Source organism: Bos indicus, chromosome 10 (genome assembly GCF_029378745.1).
Source record: "Bos indicus isolate NIAB-ARS_2022 breed Sahiwal x Tharparkar chromosome 10, NIAB-ARS_B.indTharparkar_mat_pri_1.0, whole genome shotgun sequence".
Lineage (NCBI taxonomy): Eukaryota > Metazoa > Chordata > Mammalia > Artiodactyla > Bovidae > Bos > Bos indicus.
Genome location: NC_091769.1, coordinates 36717093 through 36740810, shown reverse-complemented (window position 1 = coordinate 36740810; position 23718 = coordinate 36717093). Strand labels below are relative to the sequence as shown.

General features: G+C 39.1%; 2 protein-coding genes across 5 annotated transcripts in view; one reads left to right on the top strand and one right to left on the bottom strand.

Moving 5' to 3' along the window:
• NDUFAF1 (NADH:ubiquinone oxidoreductase complex assembly factor 1) overlaps window positions 1–23466 on the top strand; it is a 34398-nt gene extending 10932 nt beyond the window's left edge. Inside the window, exons 4-7 of one of the 3 annotated variants that reach the window (XR_011568806.1) lie at window positions 2719–2793; window positions 14304–18544; window positions 22245–22418; window positions 22843–23466. Coding sequence is in view for 1 of the 3 variants with exons in the window: in XM_019968564.2 (XP_019824123.1) it covers window positions 2719–2793; window positions 3728–3877 (225 nt within the window). In the remaining 2 variants the exon portion in view is untranslated. Of the gene's footprint in view, window positions 1–2718; window positions 2794–3727; window positions 5556–14303; window positions 18545–22244 lie in introns of those variants that run through there. The other 2 variants (XR_011568805.1, XM_019968564.2) reach the window with 2 other exon arrangements.
• Window positions 5983–23718, bottom strand: part of NUSAP1 (nucleolar and spindle associated protein 1) — a 30466-nt gene continuing 12730 nt past the window's right edge. For both annotated transcript variants that reach the window (XM_019968563.2, XM_070797297.1), the window contains exons 5-11: window positions 22212–22310; window positions 20973–21082; window positions 17336–17517; window positions 16024–16181; window positions 13243–13359; window positions 7935–8043; window positions 5983–6878 (exon numbers count right to left, since the gene is read on the bottom strand). In XM_019968563.2, coding sequence (XP_019824122.2) covers window positions 6782–6878; window positions 7935–8043; window positions 13243–13359; window positions 16024–16181; window positions 17336–17517; window positions 20973–21082; window positions 22212–22310 — 872 coding nt within the window. In that variant the 3' untranslated portion in view covers window positions 5983–6781. The remainder of the gene's footprint in view (window positions 6879–7934; window positions 8044–13242; window positions 13360–16023; window positions 16182–17335; window positions 17518–20972; window positions 21083–22211; window positions 22311–23718) is intronic.

Here is a 23718-nt window from a genome sequence, read left to right as displayed (position 1 = left end):
GAAAACAGAGGAAAGTGATGGAAAAATTATGCACGCTAGTGTCATTTGTAGAGAGAAAACAATTGTTTATCCTTTTTTTTTTAAGCAAATCGTACAGATTTAATGCTCCTTCTTAGCTGCATTTTTTTTCAGGCTAAAAAATTCCCTTAGTGTGGACAGTGATCTTGTCAAATTATGTGACAGAAAGACAAAAGGCTGGGGGGGTGGGTGACATATGCTCCTTGAATACATTTTGAATAATGAGGCAGTTGAAGTGCCAAACCAGGATGCAAAATGAGAAACTGGGGTGGGGATGGGGGTGTCCCTTCCAGGTTTGTTTAACAGAAATGAAGGGAACAGGTGAAATGAGGATGTGACTGCACTTGAATTTGCTTTCTGAATTACATGGTCTTATGCAATGGTGATTTATTAAATGAACTTTGAATTGAGTTTGTTTGCTTCCCTCATAGCTCAGTTGGTAAAGAATCCACCTGCAATGCAGGAGACCCCAGTTTGATTCCTGGTCAGGAAGATCTGCTGGAGAAGGAATAGACTACCCACTCCAGTATTCTTGGGCTTCCCTTGTGGCTCAGCTGGTAAAGAAACCACCTGCAAGGTGGGAGACCTGGGTTCAATCCCTGGGTTGGGAAGATCCCCTGGAGAAGGGAAAAGCTATCCACTCCAGCATTCTGGCCTGGAGAATTCCATGGACTGTATAGTCCATGGGGTCACAAAAATTTGGACACGACTAAGCGACCTTCACTTTCACTTTATGTCAACAAGTGTTTTGGGTAATTAATAACCTGACATTTTGTTTTTTAATTCACTTTTTTTTTAATTCAAAAATCAAAATAATATAGATATATGTACAAAGAATTCTCACTCCCATTCAGTTCCCTTCTACCCTTCCCCCCCACCCTCTATAGGTAACTGTGTTTATTAGTTTCTTGCATAGGTTTACAGTTTTTTTTAATAAGCAAATATATATGCACATATACTTCTTTTTTTTTTTTTTTTTTTTTTTACTAAAAATAGTAGTATGCTTTATGCACCTTCTGTACAGGTTTATATTTTTAAAATTTAGATCCTGTAAAGATTCCATATCACTACATGTAATTATTCTTTGTTATTTTGTTTGGTATTTTCTGTATGTGGGTATCCAATAGTTGATTGAAATAGTCCTTTATTGATAGACACTTGGGTTGTTCCCAGTTGCTACAGTAAATTTATTAGTTTTTTTGGAGGCATTTCAAAAATTTCTTTTTAGGGAAACTCTCTGGCAGTGCAGTGGTTAGGACTTGGCTTTCACTACCAGGGCTCGGGTTCAGTCCCTGGTCAGAGAGCTAAGATCCCACAAGCTGCACGGCATGGCCAAAAAAAAATTTTGTTTTTTATAACACAAATGATATTTACACTGTAGATTTTGTCTATATCTTCCTTTTTACTAATAATATATTGTGGACATCTTCCCACAGCATCAGGTATAGATCTGTTAATACTGCATTTTTGAAATCATATAACTAAATAGTATTTAGTTATATGATTGCACCATAATTTATTCAACTATTCCTCTATGTTTCCTTTTTTTCTCATTGTTATTAGAAAAAGCTGCATCTTTATGTGTTTGTCAGAGTTTATCTGTAATACAGATTTCTAAAAGTGAAATTGGCAGGTCAAATTATAGCATTTCAAATTTTGTTAGGTATTGCTGTTAGTTTCCTATTGCTGTGTTAAAAATACCGCAGACTTCACAGCTTCAAACAACATATTTGTTAGCTCATGTTCTGTAAGCCACAGATTAGACAACCTATGGCCAGGTTCAGTGTTGAGGGCCTTCTAAGGCTGATATCACAAGGTGTCAGCTGGGCTGTATTCTTCTTGGAGGCTCTGGGGAAGAATCCACTTCCAAGCTCATTCTGATTGTTGGCCTGATTGAGTTCCTGTGGTTGTAATGATATCCTTGTCTCTTTACTGGTTGTCAGCCGGAAGCCACTCTCAGGTCCTGTAAGCAGCCCACACTCCTTGCCATTGAGCTCCTCTGTCTTCAAAGCCAGCAGTGGAGAATCTCCCTCACTTCCCCCTTTGAGTCCCTCTCATGCTTCTAACCTCCTTCACCAGGCATTTTTATGAGCTCAAGTGATCGCACACCTGCAGAGGATCATCTTCCCTATGTTAAGGTCAGCTGATTTGGGACCCGACTTCTGTGGCGTCCCTTCACAGCAGCGCTGAGATTAGTGTCTGAATACCTGGCAGAAGGTGTGTGTGCACCGAGAGGTGGAAATCTGGGGGTCATCTTGGAATCCTGTGCGCCACAACTGTCAGCTGTTCTCTAAGAGTTGGACTAATTTGCAGTCCTCCTAACAGTGTACAGATGTGCCTGTTTCTCCCATCTCCATTTTTCTGTTGGGTTGTTTGATCTTTTTCTTAGTTATCTGTAAAAGTTTTGTGTTTAGGATACTTTTTTTTTTTTGCCATCAGAAAGTTGTAATTGTACTCTTTTATTTTTTCTTTTGGGACTTCTGGCTTGCAAAGGTTTACAGTTGTTTTCTTGCAATACTTAGATTATTTCATTAAATTTTTTTCCATCTGTGATCCAAGCAACTAAGCCACTTGTTATAACTTCACATTAGATAATTTTAGAATTAAATTTAAAGCATTATTATTTTATCATTGCAGTTCTATACAAATGCCTCAGTTGCTTACATTTCAGCGTTGAAGCCAATGGTTTTTTTCTTTCAGATTCCTTTCTCCAAATTTTTCTTCTCTAATCAAGGAAGAATCCGGGATGCCCAGTACCAGCTTCTGCTCGACAAGGTAACGTTTTTCTGTATCTTCACTCAGGACTGTATTGCATGTGTGTTCAGTTGTGTCTGATTCTTTGGGGCCCCACGGTCTGTAGCCCACCAGGCTCCTCTGTCCATGGGATTTCCCAGGCAAGAATGCTGGAGTGGGTTGCCATTACCTTCTCCAGGGAGTCTTCCCAACGCAGTGTTGAAACCTGAGTCTCTTGTGTCGCCTGCGTTGGCAGGTGAGTTCCTTACCACTAGCGCCACCTGGGAAGACCATATATATTCAGTTCAGTTCAGTTGCTCGGTCGTGTCTGACTCTTTGCGACCCTGTGAACTGCAGCACGCCAGGCTTCCCTGTCCATCACCAATTCCTGGAGCTTGCTCAGACTCATGTCCATTGAGTTGGTGATGCCATCCAACCATCTCTGTCGTCCATCCTTGGCCGTCCCCTTCTCCTACCTTCAATCTTTCTCAGCATCAGGGAAAGACTGTTTATTACCTTTAGTGAAATAGAACTGTGAGGATTAGTTCAGTTCATTTTTGAAGGCTGGAAAATGAAAGATGAAAATTCCTATTTAAGTATACTCCTGTTATACCTGACTCAGAACTGTCCTGTGAACCAAACCCCTTGCTTGGAGAAATTTGTGTGGTCATCTTTTCAGCATGCCTACATTTTACTTTAGCTTTAAAATAGAGTTCAGGGGAGCTTCAAGGAACCTCTATTAGACATCCATTTTTACTTATTAGTCTTAAGTGGCACTGTTTTAAAGAGAGAAGTAGAATGTGGAAAGAAAAGCAGTCATGTGCTTCTTATAATTTGCTACAGCACTTGAGTGCTATGGTATACATGTTAAGGGCTGATAGTATGTACACGAAGCTATAGTAATTACAGAATTTTAAAACTCCAGTTATAACATCAGCATACAAGATTTTGATCAATTTCTCTGTTTTAAATTTAGATTTCATCTATTGGATTCACCCTGGCTGATAAAGTGGATGGTCCATTCTTCTTGGAAATAGATTTTATTGGAGTATTTACAGATCCCGCCCACACAGAAGAATTTGCCTATGAGAATTCTCCAGAGCTTAATCCAAGACTTTTTAAATAGTGATCATGTGGTATTTCTGTATTGCTGAGGGTAGTAGAATCCACAGTGACACAAAAATATTTTTTTTAATGGCGTCCCAACAGTTGCTTGTATGTCTTCCCTAAGACATAGCTAAATGCTGCTGTTGAGAGGAACCAGGATTTAAGCGATACCTTAACTTAAAGAATGCAAGTACTGATGCAGAGTTACTATGTAAACAACTGTTTTGGATTAGAATGATTCCTGTTAGGAACAGTTCCTATACTAATAGATAGTTCCCAAAACAGGGAGGCTCTGAAATGACTGCTGATGGCCTTCTACCATTCTGTTCTGTATATGTTTCTTCTGTTTTCGAATCTAGCTATCAGAGGAGACTGCTGTAGAAGACATTAAAGATGGTATAGAATTCACTGGGAAAAAAATACCTGTTTTATTCTGCCAGGGCTGCTGTAACAAATCACCGTAGACTAGGTGGCTTAAACGAAACACATGTGTATTTCTCCCAGTTTTCTGGAGGCGGAGAAGTCCAGTATCAAGGTACCTGCCTACCTGGTGTCTGTTGAGTGCTTCCTGGCTTGTAGACAGCTGCCTTCTTACTGTATCCTTACATGGAGAGAACAGGTTCTAGTCTTTTCTCTTCATATAATAGCATTAATCCTATCATGAGGGCTCCACCCATATGACCTGATTACCTCCCAAAGGCCTCCAAGTGCACCTCCAAGTACCAAGTCACATTGGGAATTAGGATTTTTGACATATGAATTGGGAGGGAGTGGTGGCCACAAACATGCAGTCCCTAACATCTACATTGCTGGTGCTCCGAAGATGCATGATCTTTGGCTGCTTCCCCAGTCATTTTAAGTATTAGAGATTGCGTGTGCCAGAAACAAAACCCTGATTAAGTTTAAACTGATCGATTCTTGTCCTGTTAGAGGAGACAGGAAACTATATGATATAACCAGAGTATCCTATAAGAGCCAAGTTTAAGATAAGAATACACAAGGCTGACAGCTTTTCCATCATGTTGGCCTAAAATATTTTCATGTAATTATTTGTCTTTATCAGCTTTATGGAGGTATAATTTACATAACAAAGTTCATCTGTTCTAAGTGTATAAATTCAGTGATTTTTTTGGGGGGCCATACTATGCAGCTTGCAGGATCATAGTTCCCCAATCAGGGGTTGAAGCTAGGGCCACAGCAGTGAAAGCACGATGTCTTCACCATTGGACCTCCAGAACTGTACAGTCTTTATGCAGCTAATTTTAGGAAATTTCAGCTTCCCTGGTGGCTCAGGTGGTAAAGAATCTGCCTGCAACGTAGGAGACATGAGTTCGATCCCTGGGTCAGGAAGATCTCTTGGAGATGGAAATGGCAACCCGTTCCAGTATTCTTGCCTGGGAAATCCCATGGACAGAAGAGCCTGGCAGGCTATACTCCATGGGGTCTCAAGAGTCAGACACGACTTAGTGACTAAAACACCTAAACTCTTCATTCCCATCTCAGCCCCATAATCACTGATCTACTTTCTGTGTAAGTTTGTGTCTGGCTTTTCATTTCACATAACGTCTTTGATGTTCATCCACGTTGCACTGTTTATCAGTGTTTCATTTTTTAGTGCTTTTTAAAATCCATCCATTGATAGTTGGATTTTTCTCTACTTTTTGGCTACTGTGAATAAAGTGCTATAAATATCTGCACGTTTTGGTGTTGACATATGTTTTCATTTCTTAGGAGAATTTCTGGGTCATCTGATAGGTGTATATTTAAATTTTTAACGAAACTACAAAGCTGTTTTCCAAAATAGTTGTATCATTTTCCCTTCACAGTAGCAGGGTAGTTGACAGACATTTCTTGATTGATCTGGTCTCTGCTTCTTGATAGCAAAATCTGAGTTTATTGAGCACCCAGGAGTATGCTATATTCTGTGCCATGTTCTCTGGGCTCATATGTGTATAAAAATAAGTTTAATAGAATCTGACAGGTGCTGTGAAAATACAGAAGAAAGGCATAATCATTTCTTCTAGGAGTAGGAGGTCAAGAAAGGATGCACAAAGAGTACAAGTCAACTCTTATTAGTCTTGGCTGGTCAAGTAAATTTTGGAAACCAATTACATTTACAAAGAATGAATCTTACCACCGTGAGAAAAAATTTTATTCATGAAAATCTCAAGCCGTACAAAACATAGACACTCCACTCAGGTGCAACGAATATGAATATGATACTAAGCAACTCTAGTCTTTTCCATAAATGGAGTAAGATATCAGTTTGACAGAGCACAATAATCCTTAAAGCCGCAATCCCCAACTTTCAATATGGTCCTGTGTATTTCTAAATAAGCCAGGCTAGAATGAGCTATAGTTTTAAGAATACAGAGATATGTAATTGACAATTACATGAAATACACAAAAGCTTAAATGAAACATTTCACATAGGTAAAATACTGATGTCTTATCAACCCAAATGGCCTAGTTTCAGTAAGATTACTAGATTCTCTAGAGGATGAAGAGGTGGCCTTTCACAGCTTACCCTATCCATAACTTGTTATTGTTCAATTTCTACTAAAGTATGTGTTATAATTGGCTACCATAAATGCTTTTGCCTAGAAGAGGACTGAAGTTCTGTTACTAGAGCCAGCAGAGGGCACTTGACTTTAAAAATCTAGGTCAAGAATCTATGATGGGTCTTTTGTAGAAAACTGAGCTAGTTGTATAGGGGCTTAGGTAAAAAGTATTTCAGAAGAGTTTGTGAGTTTTAAAGGTAATGTATTTTCAGGGATATAGCATGTGAAGAAGCCACAGGCACTACATATAGTATATGAACAAAGTTAAGAGCAGAAAAAGGTCTTTTGACTAAAAAAGAGGACAGTATAAAAATATTTACAAAAAAGGGTTAAGAGGAAAGAAATATTTACAGGATATTAAATTATGAACGTTCAGCTATAATGAGGCCCCTTCGAACTCCCAGGACCTTTTCTTTCTTCTCCTTTCGCTCCCGCTCATGTTTCTTTCGTTGCTCCTCCCTACAAAAGGACAGGTTATATGTTAGGCTCTGGTGAAACTCCAAACAGACCACTTTAAGGCACCTGTGGTTAGCATAATGTCCAAACTTAAAATGACATCCAGTGTAAAATATACTTTTACAGGACACTGCACTCTGACCAGTGGTCTGTGCAATGGAAACCATACCTATAAGTCACTTATGTTAAAAGGCTAGACATATTTTTTTCCCTTATGTTAAAGTAGCATTCTAAAACTAAGCATGAAATTAGAACCAGAAGACACCTTGGAGAATCTAATCCCTGTAGATTTTTTTAGTTTGTTTTAAGTGAGAAACCTCTATCTGTGGAAGTCAGAATTCAAGCTCAAAATCACATTGTCTAACGGAAGTGCTAGCATTGGAACCAGGATCTACTGACTTAAGCCAACTGTGATTTTTGAGGGAAGGAATTAAGAGGGAAAAAAAAGGCTCAGAATCATGTTAATGATTTTAATAGCAAATAATAAGGTCTTGGTGGTAGCTGTCCAGTCAAATGATAGGTAAATCTGTGTCAGGAGGGTATCTCATAGGGAATCGACCAAACCAGGACCAGCTGCAGCCCAGGACAGACTCTGGCATTAACTTGGTTTTCATGCAGAAAGAAGCCTCTAAGTATCATACTAGGGTTTCCCCCTGTGCAGGGCCTTGAGGCCTAGTAAGCCTGGTTTCCCTGGGTGTGAGAATTTACATCTGTCTGCATACTTAGGTGCCCTGGGCACATGAGCGATATCTGGAGGGACATCCAGGTGCATTGTTTGGGTAGATAGGTCATGTAAGAGCAGTGCTCTGAATCCGGGTCTTCTGAATCACCCCTGTAGAGCTTCAAAACAATGCAGATGTGTGGGTGCCATCTCACACCTACTGAATAAGAACCCACTGTGATACCGCCTAGGCACATGTACTTTAAGTGCTGTGTATGATTCCACTTCTACCTTCTTTTTAAACTCCACTATTTCTGTGACTCTATCCCAAAGACTCTGCTTTTATACAGACTTTTTCAAATTAAAAGAATTATAGAACTGAATAGTTATGTTCTTACCTGGTCTGGAGACGAGGTTGTTTATAAGTTTTCTTGTGGAAGCTAACTCTGTTGACATGCTCATGTAGAGAATTGTTCTCTTTAGACTGTCCCCATGGTTTCAGTTTTCCTAGTTTAGGACAGAGACAAACAGATTTAAGAAGATTCTTGTATTTATAATTTTAATTTTCTCTTATTTGTGGCTACCTGCTTGCTATCAACATTTATACTTTGTTTTTAGACATTTGCTAGTATAATTCTATTAATTTCAGTTTAATATTCCACAGTAGACATTACTTTCTTTTCCTCTAAAAACAAGTGTCTTCTACTTTAAAAAGATTTTTTTTTTTTTGGCCACACTGCATGGCTTGTGGGATCCTAGGTTCCTCAACTAGGACTGAACTCAGGCCCACAGGGTAACCACTGGACCGCCAGGAATTCCCTCTTTGACTTTTTAATCCTTGGAAAGTGACACAAAAAATCTTAATACTAAAAAAAAAAAAAAACAAACCCCAAAACCTCTTAATACTGAATCCAATTACAAAGCACATCAAAGAAGCCATAACAACTAGGTAGTTTAATCGCAAGATTGCATAGGTATGTTTAATATTAAAGTAGTATTTCATCTTTGCAGTTTATTATGATTGTTACCTATTGATGTGTATCTGGAACAGAGCAAGCAGGACTATTTTGTTGGCTTTAGAATTGTGACCAAATTTCCAGATGTTTATGTATTACTTTACTGGCATGGTTTGACCTGTTTCTGAGTACTAGTGACTGTCATTTGCAGTGTTTCCCATTTTATAAAAAGGACTTTCACACTTGCTGCATCATTTGACCCTCTCAGTAACCACCGAAGTAGTACTTATTTATTTTCCCGTTCATAAAGGAATTAAGTGACTTGTCTAGGATCTAAAATAACAAGCACAGGTGAAGCTCTAAACCAGGTTTCCTACCATCAGTAGAAGTTAGGGTGATCAGTCACTCCCATGACAAATACTTTTGGAGAACCCGGTGTGTGCAAGGGACTCTTCTAGGTGCTAGGGACAGAGCAGTGAACCAAGAAGTCAACAATTCTTGCTGTCTTCCAATGGGAGAGGCAGATAATTGTCAAGTAAGGTAACATCAGGCAGTGCTATGAAGAAATATAAGACTAAGTAAGGAATGGAACTATGAGCCGTGCAATGTAGGGCCACCCATATGGACGGGTCATGTTGGAGAGTTCTGACAAAACCTGGTCCACTGGAGAAGGGAATGGCAAACCACTTAAGTATTCCTGCCTTGAAAACCCCATGAACAGTATAAAAAGGCAAAAAGATAGAACACTGAAAGATGAACCCCCCAGGTAGGTAGGTGCCCAGTAGGCTACTGGAGAAGAGTGGAGAAATAACTCCAGAAAGAATGAAGAGACGGAGCCAAAGTGAAAACACCACCCAGTTGTGGATGTGACTGGTGATGGAAGTAAAGTCCAATGCTGTGAAGAGCAATATTGCATAGGAACCTGGAATGTTAGGTCCCTGAATCAAGGTAAATTAGAAGTGGTCAAACAGGAGATGGCAAGAGTGAACATCAACATTTTAGGATTCAGTGAACTAAAATGGACGGAAATGGGTGAATTTAATTCAGATGACCATTATATCTACTACTGTGGGCAAAATGCCTTAGCAGAAATGGAGTAGCCCTCATACTCAACAAACGAGTCTGAAATGCAGTACTTAGTGCAATCTCAAAAATGACAGAATGATCTCTGTTCGTTTCTAAGGCAAGCCATTCAATATCACAGTAATCCAAGTCTATGCCCCAACCAGTTATGCTGAAGAAGCTGAAATTGAAGGGTTCTATGAAGACCCACACGACTTTCTAGAACTAACACCGAAAAAGATGTCCTTTTCATCATAGGGGACTAGAATGCAAAAGTAGGAAGTCAAGAGATACCTTGAGTAACAGAGAAATTTGGCCTTGGAGCACAAAATAAGGCAGGGAAAAGGTTGACAGAGTTTTGCCAAGAGAATACTCTGGTCATAGCAAACACCATCTTCCAACAACACAAGAGAAGACTCTACACTTGGACGTCACCAGATGGTCAGTACTGAAATTCGACTGATTATATTCTTTGCAGAAGAAGAAGAAGCTCTATACAGTCAGCAAAAAAACAAGACCGGGAGCTGACTGTTGCTCTGATCATGAACTCCTTATTGCCAAATTCAGACTGAAATTGAAGAAAGTAGGGAAAACCACTAGACCATTCAGATATGACCTAAACCAAATCCCTTATGATACGTGACAAATAGATTCAAGAGATTATTTCTAAGAGAGTGCCTGAAGAACTATGGATGGAGGTTTGTGACATTGTACAGAAAGCAGTGATCAGGACCATCCCTAAGAAAAAGAAATGCAAAAAGGCAAAATGGCTGTCTGAGGAGGCCTTACAAATAGCTGAGAAAAGAAGAGACGGAAAAGCAAAGGAGAAGAGGAAAGATATACCCATTTGAATGCAGAGTTCCAAAGAATAGCAAGGAGAGATAAGACAGCCTTCCTCATTGATCAATACAAAGAAATAGAGGAAAACAATAGAAGGGGAAAGACTAGAGATCTCTTCAAGAAAATTAGAGATACCAAGGGAACATTTCATGCAAAGATGGGCATAATAAAGGACAGAAATGGTATGGACCTAACAGAAGCAGAAGATATTAAGAAGAGGTGGCAAGAATACATAGAAGAACTATACAAAAAAAGATCTTCATGACCCAGATAACCATGATGGTGTGATCACTCGCCTAGAGCCAGACATCCTGGAATGTGAAGTCAAGTGGGCCTTACAAAGCATCATTATAAACAAAGCTAGTGGAGGTGATGGAATTCCAGTTGAGCTATTTCAAATCCTAAAAGATGCTGCTGTGAAAGTGCTGCACTCAATATGCCAGCTAATTTGGAAAACTCAGCAGTGGCCACAGGACTGGAAAAGGTCAGTTTTCATTCCAATCCCAAAGAAAGGCAATGCCAAAGAATGCTCAAACTACTGCACAACTGCACTCATCTCACACGCTAGTAAAGTAATGCTCAAAATTCTCCAAGCCAGGCTTCAACAGTACGTAAACCATGAACTTCCAGATGTTCAAGGTGGATTTAGAAAAGGCAGAGGAACCAGAGATCAAATTGCCAACACCCAATGGAGAATTCCAGAAAACCATCTACTTTTGCCTTATTGATTACACCTTTGACTGTGTAGATCACAACAAACTGGAAAATTCTCCAAGAGATGGGAATACTAGACCACCTTACCTGCTTCCCGAGAAATCTGTATGCAGGTCAAGAAGCAATAGTTAGAACTGGACATGGAACAACAGAGTGGTTCCAAATTGGGAAAGGAGTATGTCAAGGCTGTATATTGTCACCCTGATTATTTAACTTATATGCAGAGTACATCATGTGAAATGCAGGGCTGGATGAACCACAAGCTGGAATTAAGATTACTGGGAGAAATATCAATAACCTCAGACATGCAGATGACACCACCCTTATGGCAGAGGGTGAAGAGAAACTAAAGAGTCTCTTGATGAAAGTGAAAGAGGAGAGTGAAGAAGCTGGCTTAAAACTCAACATTCAAAAAACTAAGATCATAGCATCCGGCCCCATCACTTCATGGCAAATAGATGAGGAAACAATGGGAACAGTGACAGACTTTATTTTCTTGGGCTCCAAAATAACTGCAGATGGTGACTGCAGCCATGAAATTAAAAGACGCTTGCTCCTTGGAAGAAAAGCTATGACCTACTTAGACAGCATATTAAAAACTTTTGAACTGTGGTGTTGGAAAAGACTCTTGAGAGTCCTTTGGACTGCAAGGAGATCAAACCAGTCCATCCTAAAGGAAATCAGTCCTGAATATTCATTGGAAGGACTGAAGCTGAAGCTGAAGCTCCAATACTCTGGCCACCTGATGCAAAGAACTGACTCACTGGAAAAGACCCTGATGCTGGGAAAGATTGAAGGCAGGAAGAGAAGTGGATGACAGGGGATGAGATGGTTGGATGGCATCACCGACTCAGTGGACATGAGTTTGAGCAAGCTCCGGGAGTTGGTGATGGACAGGGAAGCCTGGTGTGCTGCAGTCCATGGCGTCACAAAGAGTCAGACACAACTGAGTGACTAAACTGCACTGAAGGAGTAAAGAGTGTGTGTGTGTGAGGTGGGGGGCGGGGGGTGGACAGAGACCTTCCTAGATTGGTGACAGTCAAGTGGATGCCCCATTAAAAAAAGGGAGCAAGCTGTGCAAAGATCAATGGGAATAGTATTATTGGTAGAGCAGAGGGATAACAAATTCAAAGACCTAAAGGAGGGAATGAGATGAATGTGTCTGAGGAGCTGAAACACCAGTGTGATTGGCACAGAGTCAGAGAAGGGAGGAGACAACGAAATGATGGTGGAAGAGAGATGGGAAACCTTAGGAGGTTCAGAGCAAGGCACTGATGTGCTCTGATTCGTTTTTAAAGTTGTAGCGGGGCCAAGAGGCTATTCTAGGAGTTCAGTAAGATGATGTGACTAGGACCAAAGGCAGTAGCCATAAAGGGGTGAAAAGTGGTCAAATTACAGATCAGTTTCAAAGATGGAGTTGAAAGGCCTGCATATGGTGTCGAGGAGAGTAGACAGCCAAAGATCACTCCCAGACATCTGCCCTGACACTTGGTTAGAGAAGTGCCATTGCCACAGATGGGAAAACTTGGGGAAGAAAAATGCAGTGGGGGAAGTTTTTTTAAACCATGGTTCAGTTTGACTCTTACCTCTAAGTAAGACTTAGTTTTTATTATATTTGTTGCATTAATATTAGTAATTTAAACACTTACATAAACATGCTTTTTATAGGAAGTTTGTTTTAAAATAATTCCAGAAGCACTGACATATAGATCACATTAATTGCTGATGTTTTAAGTGGATGTGAAGATACTTTAATATATGCCCAAGAGAGACATTTGGCCAATAAATGTCCCAGGTGTTTTGACCAGTGGTCCTCAGCCTAGGATCCTTTAAAAACTATAAAGAAAACATTCATTTACCCATAGAAATATTCAAGTTTCTTGATTTTGGCTGAAGTTTTATTAATGCTTTTTAGCAACACTGATTAGAAACTGTCTTTGGTTAACAAAAATATAAGTGAATTATTTAGTATTTATTCAATGGACAGTTTTTAAATTATGGGTCATGTGGACACAGGGCAGAGGCAGGAATTCTAGGCCAAGTACGGCTTCCACTGAGTCACTAGGATTTTTCACATCCTCAGATGCATAACTGTTTAGTCTTAACTCTTGTACCTCAAGACATTCCCACATACCTTTGTGTGGCTCATAGTTGAGAGGACGAGACAAACTTGCTTTGAGATCAAACACTGGTTTTTTATGGGAGATTGGAGTCTGCGATGCTTCAGTTGTCAACTTGAATGGGGTAATAACTAAAATAACAAAATCCAAGGGTTTAATTAGAATAAAAGATCTGCCAAAGTTTTTATTTTATTAAAGTATCACTGCTCAATCTTAAATAGAATTTAATATGAACAGCCTGAAACAGAAGTATGGTTAAAAAGGAGAAATGGGAGAAAAGAGTTACTGAGGAGAACTAACCCCTGAGATTTGTTTCCCTGTCAGCAGCTCCCCAGATTGTGACATTTCCTAGGATCAACAGGAGTTTAGAATTCTGTTTTAAGAATTAATTGGGTGGGAAGGATAAATTAGGACTTTGGGATTAACATAAACATGCTGCTATATATAAAATAGATAACCTAAAAAAGGACCTACTATATATAGCACAGGGAACTATATTCAGTATTTTGTAATAACCTAAAAGGGAAAGGAATCTGAAAAAGATTATATATATATGTTTTTATATGTATAACTGAATCACTTTGCTGTATACTTGAAAGTAACAGAACACTGAGTCAACTATATTTCAACTAAAAAAAATTAACTGGGTAAATTTTCAGGCTGTTTCCCTGATATTATTTACCCTTTTTTTTGGCAGCACTGCATAGCATGCTGGATCTTAGTTCCCTAACCAAGGATAGAACCTGCACTCTCTGCAGTGGAAGTTCGGCGTCCCAACCACTGGACCACCAGGGAATTCCCTACCTTTTTAAAAAGTTATATATTATTAATAGTGACATTTTCATTAACACAAACAGAGATAAAGCCTGAAGGGAACATAATCACATAGAGATTAAAAGATTCATGGCTCTGGTTTTCACTAATGAAGGCTGTTATAGAAAGTGAATATGAAGAATGTGAATTTTTGTAACATAAAGTTAAAAACATGCCAGAATGGTATAATTTGGTAAGCCACATTTTTGCTACAGTTGGGCAGCATATATCTGACACATTTTATAATCCTTTCCCCTTACAGGCTGCATTCAGACCATTGTCAGATGTTGGTACTTGCCTGAATATGTGAACAAGTAACCAGGATCTAGGAACACCGAGTGAAACAACACAGAAAAGCACAAAACCCCTGTGCTGAAGCCATTCCATTGTGTTGCCATCAAGTTTTGGTAAGGAGGGGAACCATGGGGCTGTCACACTGCTGCTGAGAGGATGTACTGGTACAATTCAACCAGTAATGTAAGTGTCTGCATACCTTACTGTCCAGTAGCCCCCCAGTCCTAGTTTTGAGAAACTCTTATACATGGATAGGAGATGTGTTCCACAATGGTCATAGTTACACTATATAAAATAATAAAATTTGTTCATGGGGGACACAGGCTTGATCCCTGGTCAGGGAACTGAGATGCCACATGCTGCAGGGCACCTAAGCCAGCTCGCCACATCTACTGTCCGCCACAGCTACGGACCACGCACTCTGGAGCCCATGTGCCACAACTAGAGAGCCCACGTGCTGCAATTAAGGCCCAACACAGCCAAAAATAAATAGTAAATAAATACTAAAAAAATAAAAGTCAGAAATACCAATGGGTCCATGAGCAGTAAAATGGATAATTTGAAATATATCCATACCATTGAAAAACACAGTGAAAATGAATGGACTTTAGCTCATTTATCAGTATGGTTCTTGAAACATACAGAGTGAATAAAGCAAATCATTAGAAACAAATCAGTTTGATTTCATCTACATAAAATTCGTATTTGATAACTGGGGAAAGAAAACTATCCCATCCCGGCAGGGCACACTCCTGAGTAACCTAGAGGAGAAAACTCAGGATATGGCATAGAGGTAGTTCTTCCTCATGTCCTTATCTGTGGGCATTTGTGGGTCCTTGCTCAGTATTAGGCAGGTGGCTGCTGCTCAGTGGCTCATGTCCCATGTAAAATGACAAGAGTCCCATCTTAAGGAAGTTTATTCTTCATTTTTTTAGCCCTGCTTTCTGCCCAAACTTTCTTCCCATTTTACAGGATGATTTAGAATGTTATATGGAATGTTTGCTTGCTGGTATAGAAAAGATTAAGGGTAAATGGGAATGAGAGAGAACGACAACAATATTCTCCTCCAGTCTGAACTCCTGCTGGATTACTCTGGTCTCAGGGAACCAAGGCCCCTCTTGTCTGACATTCATTCAGAATTCTCAAGAGAATTTTGATACACTCAGTTCTAATACAGGCCTTAACCTGTTGGTGATAATGTTTTAAACCCTCACACTGCTATTGCAGTGTTCTTTTGAAAACCACCTGGTCTTTGTAGGCGATGATTAAGTAGACAGGGTGTAGAAGAGTGTCTATATGGCTCATTCTGGCTTATACACCCTACTACCAGTCAATAGCATGGCATTTATTCCACGAACTCTGGGTCCTGTTAGTTTCAGGGTCTGGCATAACCATTCAGAGGCTATAATGAGTGCTGCGATCCTCCTCCTAATCTCTGAGGAGGGGCCAAATGTTCTCCAGGGAGGGTCACCATCTTGGGGCTTGTCTTAGACAGGATGGAGACCTTGGGCCGAGGTATCAGGTTTTCGTCTGTGTCTCTGTATTTCCCTCACAAGTATAAATGCTATGGAGAAATTTTTGCTTTTGATTCTATAGATATGGAGAGGCTTTAAGAAACAATCCTATTAGGATGTTACATGGCTTAAAAATGAAGCAGAAGTGTGGGAAGGGGGGGTTTGTCTCTTTACCAGCAACAGATTCACCCCTTGTGGTCTTTAACTTGTGTGTCCCGAGCACAGCCTGGCCTTTTGGGGTATTCACAGACGTGGTCACATGTGGAGACTTTCTGGCTGGAGTCTTGGTCAGTGAACGCTTATGCTCATTATCTTTAGTAGCAGCTGAAAACCTAAATAGTGGAGAATAAGACGTGAGTACTTGTGTCAAGAGTAACTTGGGCTGAGCTTATAAACACCACCACCTACCCTTCACCAAGCACTGAAAGGGCCTCAGTATAACTTGTTATACAAATGAACCTCTTTCACAGAATGTGAATGTTTTTAAACAATGATGCTACAGCAAGTCATTTATCAACTTCTGTTACTTGTAAAATATGGTTTTGTACTCTCTACTCTCCCTGCCTTGGCCAATGACAGTATAAAGCAGAATTCAAAGGAGACACCTAAGGGCCTCAAGTTTCAGGTGTACTTGAAGAAGCTCCCTTTCTCCTCCTAATGAGGGCAAGTCAGAGGGATTGGGAGACCACTAAGATTCTACAACAGAATTAAGAAAACAGATGTGTATGAATGGTTCTGCTACCATGTCCAGGCTGTTCTGTATCCTGCAGGAAGCAAGGACCAGCCCTTGACCATGGTGTTCTTAAATATTAATAAATACAATCAGAACTGCCAAGTATAGGTACCTCATATTCCAAGCTAACTCAATAAATAGAATTCCAAACTCAAGGGCCTTTTTCAGCTTTTAAAAACTATGTCTAATATTGCACATGTTGGGGAAGTATTACCATGCACCACTGCTATTAAATGCAGCAATGCCCTTAATAAAGAAAAAAGGAGCCTAAAGATCTTCCTCTGTGGGGATGGTCACAGTTGAGGGCTACCCTGATGCCAGGAAAGGCATAAGCAAAGAAAACAGGGATTAATGGCATGAGGTGGCTATGCTGCTGCACTACCTAGTGGGCTACGATGTTCACACTTCAGTTCTTTAGTTCACCACATTGAGACATTTTCAGCTTCATTGATATTTAAGTCAATGGAAAAATTTATATAGACATCTTTGCAGACATACATTAAATTAATAAAGTAAAATATCCATATTATCTTTTCTATCTTTACTTATGAATCAAATGTTAAGAAAGTTGGATAAAACAAGAAAACACAAATTTAAAGGAAAAAAGATTAACTTAAATGTTTGCTGTTCTATTCCAATCCTTTCTCCTTTTCACCCACTCTAAAACATTTGATGTAGTCCTCCTGAAATGTATTAAAAGCAATAAAGCCTTTGAGACCTCACCCTGGATTCCAGTTTGGAGCTCTTCTTTACCTGACATTCATCTTAGCTGCCGAGAGAGCAGAGCGCTTGGCTGACCCCTTCACACACAAGGTGCTCCGGCCTGCGTGGGGCCGGCCTTGCGAGCGCCGCTGGCTGCCAGGGGTACAAGCCACGGAGAGTCTTCCTCGGGCAGGAACTGGAGTTGCCGGCACTCCCTTAGTGACGGGCTGCCTCTGGAGAACCCGAAACGCAGCACATTAAAGCCTGGCCTCTTAGACAGTATTGTCTCCTGGGCAAAGTGCAGGAGAGTGCCCCATTCATTCCATTTCATCCTCACTTTTAAGCCTGTCATCCTTCCTTGTCTACTACCTCACCCCATCCTATCTGCCTGGCAGGCTGGGTGGTTTTCTACACCTGTGCTGCTAAGATGGCTCTGATTTCATAGAAACTTCTAGTTCTGCTGTGTTACAGAAAGCCCTTTGTAGCTCCCATGTCCCCAGGTATTTTCTCACTAGAGACAGCAGGTGGCTACAGTCCCCCATGGCCAGAGATGGGGGATAAATGGTTCTCTTGGAAAGATGGTTCCTTTGACAGCATGATATGCAGTTTATTAAATATAAACTCAAAGAAGAACCTACTGTGTAAAAAGCTTATGAAATCTACAAATAATTACTCCCCAACCCAACCCTAGCTCTCCAATAGCTTTTTAAAGTTCTTTTTTAAAAACCTAAAGAAAAAGAAAGAAAGGGGAATGCTTTCCATAAAACAGCAGGGAAGGGTTTCACTTATGTTATCTTTTTTAGATACAGTCAAAGCACAAAGAATGATGGAATGTTTTACTATCATTAGTCTAAGCTCTGCTGCAGGCAGAAGAAATCTAACTTCACTAACTGACAACAGAAATAGGACTACGGGAATTGACAATGTAGAGCCAAAAGAAACATTCTGATTATAGCCTATGAATACAAGGAAGCAGAGAATTACATTAAGTTCTCATTTTAACATACAAGCAGAAGAGATTCATGTTGTAAGATGAATTTAAAAGTAGAATATTTAGTAAATATGTATCTTTACTGTAAGCTAAGAACTCAGGTTAGATGTTTTAAGTATACTGTTATATGTAATCACACCATTTGTTTTCTTCTTTCTCCTAAAATTCCCACTTTCTACATTGTCTCCTCACAATTCATTTGGTGCCAAAACCATCAACTCTGCATCTTTGCTTGAGCAACTTAAAATGTTCAAGTGATTCTACTCACAGTGAGTACCAATCTTTCTGGCTTTTCAGGTAGAATATTATGCTGACTCTAGTAGCACTATTTTGTTTGCAATGTATCTAATAAATTTCTCCCTTTCTTTTAGCAAAAAAATCCTGTTTTAACAAAGCAAGGAGCTCAATCATAACATACATAAAAATAAAAATGTGGGTTAAAGATTAACATAGGGAAAATAATAAAAGCAGTAAAATAAAAGCATATTTTTATGATCTTGGGACAGGAAGGGCAACACAAAACCCTCAGTTTTAAAAGGAAAAGTTGTAAAGTTTAATAAAACAATAAAACCTTCCACAAGGGAAGATACCATTAATACAGTTAAAAAGATAAACTGTGGGAAAGTATTTAGAACATATAGTACATAATATTCGTCATTCATATAGATAAGTGGCTCATAAATTGGCAAAAATTAAGAAAAAGCAAATTCACAGAAAACCAACCAATTATATCATATAAAGATTTGTAACATGAACATGTAACATCTGATGATCAGAGAAATGAAAATTCAATTGGGTTTTTTTTTTTCATATATTATCAAAGATTAAAAAATTTGATCATTCCCACTGTTAGCAAAATAAACAGGCATCTTGGGGCACAAAGTCTGGGATCCCATTGTAGAGGAGCCATCAGGCAACTAATCGTGGAGATAGTCATTAGTCACAGCCAAGATGATTCTCCCTAGATCTCTGTTCACTTCTTACTGTCTATCACTCTCCAAAAGACCAGCCCCCAAACATATCAACTGTTAAGAAAACCATATTAGCTATGGTGAAGTCCCCATCATCGTTTTTTATTTAGTCTCCAAATAGATCATACCAAATAGCCCATCTCATCAGGTAATTCCTGATTAAACAGTGACACTGGGGTGGGATTTGTAGAACTAAACTCATTCAGATGGGACTGTCAACTAAGAAACAAGATAAGCTACTCATTTATTCAACACATCTTCAAGGCGACACTCAAGTTTATGGTTAAAGCAGTTGTTCTGCCCTTACCTTTTACCTAGAAAATTAATTCATCCATATCATGTGTACAGAGAGCTTGACTTTAATATAGTTTTTAAGTAGACTCAGCTTCATGGTAAGGAAAATGAGTGGCTCTCTTTCCAGGCATATTTGCAGCTAGCTCATGCCTGTGCAGAGAAAGAAGCTATCTCCTTTCTATAAAGCATCAGCAGGCCACTCCCCTCTCCCTTACTCCCAGGATGGGCCTCTTGTCCCAGTATTCAGTAATGAATGCTCTGATACTTAGTGATGAATGCTGTAACTTAGCCCTTGTTAAAATTTACAAGTCTTCTTATGGACTCGTCTCTGGATTGTCCACCCATGTTGTTAGATCAATATGAAGAGATGGAGACGTTTAATGCCTTGACTTGGGGATGCTCCTGCTTGCTATAAGGTTGATAACACTGTCTTCAACTGTGGTAACAGTGGTTTTATAAACACTGTTCAAGTGAACATTTATTATCCAAGATTAAGTCTCTAAGAACCACATGTATTTTTTGTTTGTTTGTTTTTTAATTATTTAGAGATTATCCAGTGCATTTCCCCATTGGCACGGGTATCAGAAAACTCAAAACTCAACTCAGTAACTGATATAGCAGACACTGTACGTGCTAACAGTGCTCATTTCTGCCCTTTGTAGAACAGCTCTATACTGTATTGTGCTGTAATACCACAAACTGGCTCAAATTCTTTGAGAAATAGGCAGGTTATTATGTATTATTAAATTAAAGAATGTTTCCCATCCAAATGTGAGGCACCCCTTTAACACCAGATACCATGTAAGGCAGTAACATCAACTTCCTGGGATGTTATTAACTCACTACTCTTCTGCTAACTCAACCTCGGGGTTGACTTCACCTTCTCTTACTCAAAAGACTTTGAGTTCAGCACTATCTGGTCTGAAGGCCCCCAGTCCAGGGAGCTCAGTTATGACAGTAAGCCTTCAAGCTAGCCACTGTTAGCCACCCCTTTTCCCTTTGGGTTAGAGACAGGAAAAGAAGGTGGCTTCAGCCATAAATCAGTTTTTCCCCAACAAAAGTGAAAGGCACAATGTCTGATTGTGGAAAACAGAGTAACTTATTGCTATTTTGGAATTCTTCCTTTCTTTTGTTCTTTTTTATTTTACTATTTACTTTAAATATTTTTCTATTTTAAAAATTTTTTAAAGTTATATTTTCTCAATGTTTTTTCTTTCTTTTTAATTATTTTTTATAGTAAAGATTCACTGCTTTATCTGGAGGGTTTTGAAAATTCTCAAAAACAAATTTAAAATAATAAAAATACATTAAACTCAAATCTATTCCAGTAATAGAATAATATAAAGCTAGTTGTATTAACCATGCTATGTAATACACAATATCAACATTAAAATCAAACAGTACCACTAAGAACATAATTTTATCAGCATACCTTCAGTTCATTAAATGAATTGTGTTCTTCAAAATGTTTCTTTTTTCTCTCAACATATTGATCAATGGACTCCATTTCCTTAAAACGAGCCTCGTGAAGCTTCTTAAAGTCTAGAGTATTTCCCCAAATATGAAAATTAATAACAAGACAAAATCCATTTATTCACCTTCCTTATGTTTTTCTATTAACATTTATTCTCATCTCAGTATTCCTAATATTCAACTTCAAACATCATTTTTGCTAAAATTTGAATTTCAAAACGTTTAGTTTTTGGAAACTCAGGAAAAAAGCATATTCATCTTATAAACTATCAAACACTGACAATCTCTCCATTTCACTGCCTACTGACATCTTGGTTTAGTCCAGAGGATAAGAAAAGATTAACAGATTTGTCCTCCACCTCACCAATTAATTAATGGCCTTTACTTAAATTTGACATTTTATAATGCTAAGAGGAGAAGGCAATGGCACCCCACTCCAGTACTCTTGCCTGAAAAATCTCATGGATAGAGGAGCCTGGTGGGCTGCAGTCCATGGGGTCGCACAGAGTCGGACATGACTGAGCGACTTCACTTTCACTTTTTACTTTCATGCATTGGAGAAGGAAATGGCAACCCACTCCATTGTTCTTGCCTGGAGAATCCCAGGGATGGGGGAGCCTGGTGGGCTGCCATCTATGGGGTCGCACAGAGTCAGACACGACTGCAGCGACTTAGCAGCAGCAGCAGCAATGTTAAGAAGATAAGGGAATGCTAAGAAGAGAAGGGAATTTATAATGCTAAGAAGAGAAGGAATGGCAACCAATTCCAGCATTCTTGTCTGGAGAACCCCATGGACAGAGGAGTCTGGTGGGCTACAGTCCATGGGGTTGAAAAGAGTCAGACATGACTGAGTGACTAAGCATAACGCTAAGAAAGCTCTATGCCAAGGATTGGCAAATTTTGTCTGTAAAGGGGCAGACAATAAATATTTTACGCTTGACAGCCACACACAATGTGGTCTCTGAGTTATGTTCCTTCTTTTATACAATGCTTTACAACTGTAAGAGACATTCTTAGCTCAGGGCTGTAAGGCAGGCCAAGACGGGCAACAGTTTACCTCTGCTCTGTGAGATTCTAATTGATTACATTCTCACTAAGAATAAGTAATAGAATTTCTAATACATGCTGAGCAGCATTTTAAGTATTCTAAATATACCCACAATCAACATTCTATGTGCCAGGCAACAGAGTAACTTACTTGGAGTAGTGCTTGCAGTTTTATTTTTTCCAGGTTTGGAAAACCCATCTGTGTAGAGAGACTTCTTTCTTTTTGAAGGTACCCTTGGGTCTTCATTACCTGAATCCAAAGATACAGAACTAATGAAAGATTTCTAAAAATTATTCCCATGAAGAAATGTAACAGAAACTAACACTGTAAAGCAATTATACTTCAATTTAAAAAAAGGTAAGTTAACATGGAGCATTTTCATGTGCTAGTCTCCGGCAAGGCTGTGGGAGAAATAGTATGTAAGGAGCACAAAGAATTAGTTATAGCATCACCACATTTTTAGCTCATATTCCAAGCAGACAGAAATTTTGTGCTTCCTGTATAGCTATATAAGCCTATCAGAAATTTAAAAACACTTTTCCAGAACTTTTGCTATGAACATGTCTAGATGTTTTAACGAGAACGATAAAAATCACACAATTCCACCAGCCTAAGAAACACTATTAGCATTCTGGCGTATTTTCTCAGGTCCTTTGCTTCTATGCTTGTTTTGCTTTTGTTCTTTAAATCTAGTTAAGATCATGATGTGTATAATGGTTGCTATTTCCCTCTACTTATCTTCCACATTCTAATATTATTTTTATTTATTTATTTTTTACAGGTTCATTTCAGAGCCTCCATAGTGAGAAATACACTCTATGGGCCTCTACTTGGCAACAAGTTATTTTCCATTGCACACTTGAACTCAGATTTTATTTCTTAATTTACAGCATTAGGTTTTTTTTTTTAATGCCTACCGCAGGGTTTGTGGGATCTTAGTTCCTCAACCAGGGATGGAACCCCACTGTGAAAGCACCAAGTCCTAACCACTGGACAGCCAGAGAATTCCGTAGTTTTTTGTTTTTTTTTTCTAATTTGAAAGGACATTTTGTGTGTGTGTGGTTAAAAACACATGACATAAATTTTACCACTTAATCATTAAGTGTATAATCCAGTTGTGTTAATTACATTCACCGTTGTGCAAGCAATTTCCAGAACTCTCTACTCTTGAAAAATGGAACCTTTATACTCACTAAACATGAATGGAAAACAAAAAAAACTTAAAGTTTATCAGTATGGATTTGAGGCGTACTGACACACATATGTTATGCAACTGGGGGTGGCCATTCATGGTTGAGGCTAGGTGGTAAGTACTTAGGATTCTAAATTGTATGCTATTTTCTGTATTTTTCTATACTTTTGTGTAAGTCTGAACACTTCCATAATAAAAATTTTTAAATATTCATTATGTCTTCGGTTTACCAAGTAATGACCAAACCAAAAATACATTTATTAGGCCTCATCATGCCTTATCGTGGTGTGGGCTCATGCTCTGCCAAGAACTATAAAATCCTTAAAATTGATGCGTTGTACACTGGGGTGGGGCGACTCTCCTCCCCCACCCCCACCCCACCCCCGCCCCGCTCCCCTGTACCACGCTTTTATGGCTGTCCTTGGCTAGCTCCTGCTCTTTCAACCCATTCTTCGGATGGAGATG